This window comes from Microtus oregoni, unplaced genomic scaffold (assembly GCF_018167655.1).
Source record: "Microtus oregoni isolate MIOR12 unplaced genomic scaffold, Mior012 000001F_ref0000356, whole genome shotgun sequence".
NCBI lineage: Eukaryota > Metazoa > Chordata > Mammalia > Rodentia > Cricetidae > Microtus > Microtus oregoni.
This window is the reverse complement of record NW_024543060.1, coordinates 72,090,008-72,097,022: the sequence shown is the minus strand read 5'-3', so window position 1 is coordinate 72,097,022 and position 7,015 is coordinate 72,090,008. Positions and strand designations below refer to the sequence as shown.

Genomic DNA, 7,015 nt, shown 5'->3' with positions numbered 1-7,015 from the left:
AAACATGTAAGCACTTTGTGAATGAAGTTAAGGGCGATTTTCTAACAAGCCTTGACCCAGGATAGCTCAGATTCCTCAGATAACTAACCTGAACCAGGCTCCCCATCACAGAACAGGCCTCCCACAGCAAGGGCAATGAAGCAATGAAGAGGGCACTTGCCATGGAGTGGAGTGCAAACCGCTGTCCCTCGAGCACTTCTGTTCCATATCGCAAACTATGATGTGAAACTACTCTTGAGTCCAGCAGCTGAGACTGCAGGAAAACACACGAATGATGGGCAAGAGTCTCACCACAATTTTGCCTTTTAAATTTTCTGTCATGCCTAGCACCTGAAGTGACCAGAATCAAAGTTTCATAAGTATCATTTTGCAACATTTTATTTTAAGGCTTTAGACATACTTATAATCAAAATCCAGATTCATAGATTTCCCAAGGTCCTCATTAACTCCAGAATCCAAAATATACTAAGAAAAAAAGTCTCCTTTTGAGAAACGAACACACACACACACACACACACACACACGGAGTTTAGAATATCACCAGTTTTACTCACTTATGTAAATTCCCACAAAATCCTGCAGCACTCGACTCCAATCTGATCATGATAGAAATATAGAATATTTTCATATCAGTTTCATCGCTTTCTTCGAAGTAAATTGATCAAACACCACATTTAAGAGTCAATATTTATTTTGATTAATATTTTACAAAATTTTGACAGGTTTAATTTATGTAAGGAGGACTAATTTATTAAACACTTTACAAGTTTTTCTTTCCACAGAGTAACACAGTAAGTAGCAAAATAATACTTGGCACAGTTATAAATAAAGAAAATATAAAATAAAAACATTCATAGCTTAAGTAAGATGCGTTTTTATGCCTAGTATTTAAAATAAACTACAAACAACAAAAATATGGATGAAAAAACTCCAAAGAATTCACGTCCAGAGCTGAGAACCCAGCAGAGCAGTAAGTGCTGCTCCGGAGGGCCACGTCCACACAGCCTGAGCGTGTGAGCAGGTTAAACTGTTGCACACAAGCCACACAGTAAGGAACGAGCAGATGCACGGATGCCTCCAGACCATCTGACAATGCTGGTGCAGACGTCATGAAGACCATGAAATGGTTAGTACTAAAAGCATCTCCTTGTAAATATTTCCCACATAATTACACATCTACAGGGTTTGTCTGCTTTACTGAGAAGCATCTCTTCTACACGGAAAGAATATTGTACCACAAAGAAAACATGGTAACAACATTCATATTCAAACAGAACCACCATAGTCTTTAACTGTTGATAAAAATGTATCTGATAAAAATTGCAACTGAGTCTTCATGTGAAGTGACTCGAAATACAAAATTAAAACAAATCCTAGCATTTTATAAATAACCTTTGAATTTAAAAATTACCTAAATTTCCCCCCATTATTAGCCAAAACTAGCAGAGACATTTGTACAGCTAACCAGTTTTTTTTACATTCTATGACAAAAAGGTACAACGCTATTACCACCCCACACCCATCTCTTCCCTTTTCAAAAATAAAGTACATATGCCAATTCTAATATTAAAACCCTTAAATACAATAAGGGTCATTTTGGGTGGGGTGACTTATGGTCAAAGCAATTACTATAAAAACGGTAGTACTGGAAATACTGCACATCAACTATATACATCTTCACTGCTCCTCTTACTAAGGCAAGGGGCGGGTATACCACTAGATTGCTTTAATACCTGTAGCCAGTATTTTACAGGGAATACTAATTTTACCTAGCACTGGACATGCAGTGAACTTGCAGGGTAGAGTGCCTATTAACAGTAATATTGAACATCACTAGAAGCTCATTAATATCTCCCTTTTCTTTTTGGTTGGACAAAATGAAATGAGCAGCTTTAAAAACACTAATACATATAGACACAAAGAGAAAACTATTTGATAAATTATTTATATACACATACACATTCTTTACACTGGTCTAGGGTCTGTCTCAGTCTGCCCCGCCCCATCCCCTCCCACAGGGAACCACAGTTTGCTACAGCATTTAAGAGGACTAAACCCAGTCTCACTGAAAACAATGCCATGGAAGCAGTGACAGTCACTCAGGAGGGTATGGAAACGCTGCAACAGAACTTGATTAGTGCATCACATTCAACAGTAGACTCCAAGACTGTTTCAGAAAGCGTTACAAACTTCAAAACATATTCAATATTGGAAAAATTAAAACAACCCTGGGGCTTAAATTCTATCTCTGATCGGTCATTAAAGAAAAGAATGTCCCGTTAGCTTCTCACTAATTCACATGTGCTATGTACAGAGATCATGCTCCATCTTTAGCTGAGACTCCATTATTTTGTCTACAATTTATTTTTCAGCTTAGAATTGAAAAAGAAGCATATCCACTTATCTCGATTAATATGAATTTTGCATTAGCTTATTTGTTTTGAACTTGTTGAAAATCCACCTCAACTTTTTAAAAAATTGGGCTGTTTGCACATGAAATTAAATCCTAATTTATGCTTCACTGGACGGCATCTGCGAGTACACATTCTATGCAGTGTAACATGCACTTAGTAGGGCTTTAAATGTCAACAAAATATTATGACTTAGTATACTCATGCAAGTGCTTTATTATCAGACCGTGAGACCTCAAAGCAAGGTTTCTAGAAATTATTTCACTGAACTAGAAGAGACCAGCAGTGCGACAGCTGGTGTAACGGAACAGCGAGCACATTTCCGTGAACATTATTTCCCCGTGCCTTTGAGAACACAGTACAGTAGATCTTTAATAAAACCACATGATTTTCATCACAGTATTTACATGTACATCTAAAATGTACATAATACTAGTCATCAATTTATGACAATTCTCCTGGAATAGATACAATACTCTTAAGTACTGCATAATACAATTTAGCCTCATAACACCAATTTTGCTTCCGTTATAACAACATGGACTCTCGGTATGCCATCTCTAGTAATAGAGTAGGTTCACTTTTTCATGACAAATGTTATGAGAACAAAACCAAAAAATTGAGTATGTTATGAATTCCTACATTAAGAACCATGAAAATCATTTTTATGATCTTTATTCTTCCTAGAAGTGGCAGTGTGTTCTGTCCATGTTTGCTTTCGTTAGTAAAAGTATTGAAAAAAAGACCATAAAATTCACTGTTAGCCCTACATACAGCATGCTATTTGTTCCAATGATGTGGATTCGAGTGAGAGAGAGACACGGACAGACACAATCTTCAGGCACCACTCAGCAAAATTGTTTCATAGGATAAAAGACACTGCTACACAAGCTGGTACCCAGATCCTGATATTTGGTCATATTCTATAGTATACTGCCTGGTCCAGTCCACGATAACAGGACGAAAGAGGCCACAGCATCGAAATCCAAAGAAGTCTATAATATTCCTTACACATCCATGGCTAAAATCAGACCCCAAAAGAAAGGAGAATTCAGTTAGTACAAATGACTTAATATAATTTTTCATGTTAACATTTTCTCCTAAGCTTAAAATAGACAGGTGCTCATGTTTCTCCTCAGCTCTACCAGTATTTATCTTATTTTTGCTAATTTAAAACATTATACAATTGTACTTTAAAGTGACCCAACTACTTCACTCCAATGCCCTAAATACTACTTGCTTCTAAAACATGTACACATGGACACACACACACACCAGCAAAAACAAACACACCACACACTTCCTTGATTACTGGCCCTTTGCCAATAAATCGAACTATGTCCAAAATTGGAAAAAGAAGTAAAGACGAAATTAATTATACACAGTATGAATTTGACAATGGACTTTAATAAAAGTAACAATGTATAAAGAAAGTCACGGCGAGCTTGGGGGCTTTCCGTCTTCAGTAACACTTAGAAAAGCAGTTCATTTACACCTTACAGGTATTACCTGTATCTCTCATAAGAGGCTTATTTATTTTTTTTTTTAGGATTTATTATGTATACAGTGTTCTGCCTGCATGCCAGAAGGCACCAGATATCATTATAAAAAACCATGTGGTTGCTGGGAACTGAACTCAGGGCGTCTGAAAGTATAGTCAATGCTCTTAACCTCTGAGCCATCTCTCCAGCCCGAGTTTTCATTTATGTAAAAGTTGGTTTCCCTTCCAGAAGTATACAATAACTAATCATACCAGAGAAGCTTGAGGGTTAGTAATAGCTTACACAAATTCAGCTTTAAATAGTTCATGAAATTAGGGCACTACTACTTCTAAGCATCAGGTGAGAGGTTAAAATTTTATAGTATATATATTAAGGTAATAAAATAAATTATTATATTTATAAATATAAATGTATACTTAGTTAATGTGACAGATTCTAGGTCATGGTGTATGATGAACTAATGCCACTTCAACAAGAACCTTACCTTCAGTAAGAATGAAATCTAGTCTAAGAAACGCCCTACTTCAGATGCTGCTCCACAGAAAACACTTCCCTTTGATGAGGTCACTAAACATGACTGAGCTTGTGTTCTAACAAAACATGCAACAGAGGACAATGTTATGTTTATAAATATATACATACTTGAATGGGCTTTCAATAGATGTCGTTGTGACTTTAAAGTGCTTGTATCTCCTGGCATTCATTCTTTCATTTGTAGTAATACCTAAACATGTTATCTAGGAAGAAAGAAAAAGCAGTCTGTTATCCTTCAAATTTTTAATATAAACAAAATTCTCAAGAGGTCTAACACAGAATAAAAAGACACAATCTGTGCTTGGTTTTTCATAGAAGATCATCAAGCCAGTTCACACAATATCACTGCAATTGTGAAAAGTAGCCAATTAAATATGAAAAGGTTAACTGGGCAGTGGTGGCATACGCCTTTAATCCCAGCACTTGGGGAAACAGAGGCAGGCAGACCTCTGTGAGTTCAAGGCCTGTCTGGTCTACAGAGCTAGTTCCAGGATAGCTAGGGCTACACAGAGAAACCCTCTCCTGAAAAACCAAAAAAAAAAAAAAACCACAAAGAAAGAAAAAAAAAGTTACTGAACACTGCACATATACCAACAGACACTATGAACAGTTTCACAGTTTCATTTAAAATGAGTGGCAAACTTGATCGGGGGAGGGGGAGGGAAATGGGAGGCGGTGGCGGGGAGGAGGCAGAAATCCTTAATAAATAAATAAAAAAAAAATGAGTGGCAAGTAGCATATGCCTGTAATACTAACACTCAAAAGCTGAGGCAGGAAGATCCCAAAAACCAAAGAGAGGAGATTCCTTAAAGAGTTGAATAAATACTAGTATTTGTACATAATAAAACAGTGTCGTTAAAATGAAAATTAATAGTATCACAATGCAAGCTGATACATGTCCAAATGCCAAGTATTCTAAAAGTACACTATGAGGGTGAAAGGAGGCAGAAAGAAAAAAGAAAAAAAAAAAAAGGAAAACTGATCTTGAACAAGCCAGAGTGTCTAGAAAGAGAAATTGCACAAGTTTTATAGTGAACATACTAAAGAAAAAAGTACTTGCACATACCTGGTACATCTGGCACATGAGTAACACGGCCACCCACATGAAATGAAACACACTGTTCAGAAACATCCAGAACATCCAAGGGGAGCATGTGGCAATCTGAGTAATGTATGTCCAAAACCCATCCTTGGTGTATGTGGTCTCACAGTGAAGGCCCCAGTCTAAACTCAGGAGAGAGGTGACACAATTACTCTTCTGCTCACCTCAGATGTTATGGTGAACACCACTAAGGAACAAGATCTAACCATCTAGATTTAATTCATGACAGAATAGCAAATGATTTTATAGGCTTAGTAATTCTATAACACATCAAAAAAAATTAGCAGAGCAAAAACTAGGATAAACAGCTGCCAAACTTAAGAAGAATGTCCTGCCTGATAAGAATAACAGCGTTATTCCCAGCGCTGGAGAGAACGTTGCCTTTAGACAAGATCCATGAGATGGTTTTGGTGAATGGGGCACAGGAGTCATGACCAGCACCTCAGTAAGGTGGGATGCCTAGCACAAAATCTGGGACCAAGAATTATTAATAGAAATAATGACCCAGGTTGGTAGGACAGTGTTCTCCGGTACATATGTTGATCTGGATACTAGGTGAGTTCTTGGACCAAATCTTTTCCTTCATCTCTATTTGGGGATTTTGTTTATTCTATCATTTTATTTATTGCTATTTCTGCAGGTGGCAAGTCTTTCTCAGACTGATTTTTCAATCAGGATCCAAAGCATCGCTCCGCTAGACCTGACATGTACAGAGGCTCAGAACCAGCATTTTATCTAATCTCGCAAAGCACTAAGTCTAGATAAAATGAGTGACAACTGATCTTTACAAAGTAACTCCTGATATCTGCTAACACAGCAATAATTTATACCATACTTTTCAAAGTATTTCAAGTTTATGCAAATTGATTTGTAAGTTTGCTTTCTCAACCGTTGAATGGGAAAGAAGAGCTACCACCACCACGGGATCCACCGTGGCTAGTAAACCAACAAGGGACATTCACACTAAAGGCAGCTCGCTGAGCACTGTTTGCTTGTACTAGACACTGGATACATTTTCCTTCTTTTGTTATTGTTAATACAATAAATGTAATCTAAGTACACAAACAGTTGTGTTTTAGGAAGGCAGAAACTACGTGTACTCACAAGAAATACAACCATAGATCATCCAGCAGATCATAAACAGCAAGAAGAACAGGTACCCCATAAAGTATCTATGGTTGCCTGCACCTAAAACACACAGAAGCAATTTATTCTAGTTAAGAAAAGACAACTGATAACACATCTTTACCAGGTACGCTAAGAAAGGTACAATACAACATGGACAATTAACCACATACATATATTACTTATTCTGTAAGATAGTTTCCAAGAAACTTGTTTTAATAAAACTTTTAAAATAAGAATGCTTTGCAGTCACACTCACATGATGAGAGTATTGATCTCATTCTGAAGGCAAGGGAATCATCATACGTAACACAGAACCTAGTTATGGCTCTCAGTCCTAC

The 7,015-nt window shown here is 36.9% G+C and overlaps 1 protein-coding gene across 1 annotated transcript in view; it reads right to left on the bottom strand.

Annotated features, from left to right (window-relative positions):
* Positions 1-673: 673 nt before the first annotated feature.
* Zdhhc17 (zinc finger DHHC-type palmitoyltransferase 17) overlaps positions 674-7,015 on the bottom strand; it is a 63,860-nt gene continuing 57,518 nt past the window's right edge. The window contains exons 14-17 of the mRNA XM_041668828.1: positions 6,654-6,737; positions 5,514-5,671; positions 4,556-4,650; positions 674-3,432 (exon numbers count right to left, since the gene is read on the bottom strand). Coding sequence (XP_041524762.1) covers positions 3,294-3,432; positions 4,556-4,650; positions 5,514-5,671; positions 6,654-6,737 — 476 coding nt within the window. The 3' untranslated portion in view covers positions 674-3,293. The remainder of the gene's footprint in view (positions 3,433-4,555; positions 4,651-5,513; positions 5,672-6,653; positions 6,738-7,015) is intronic.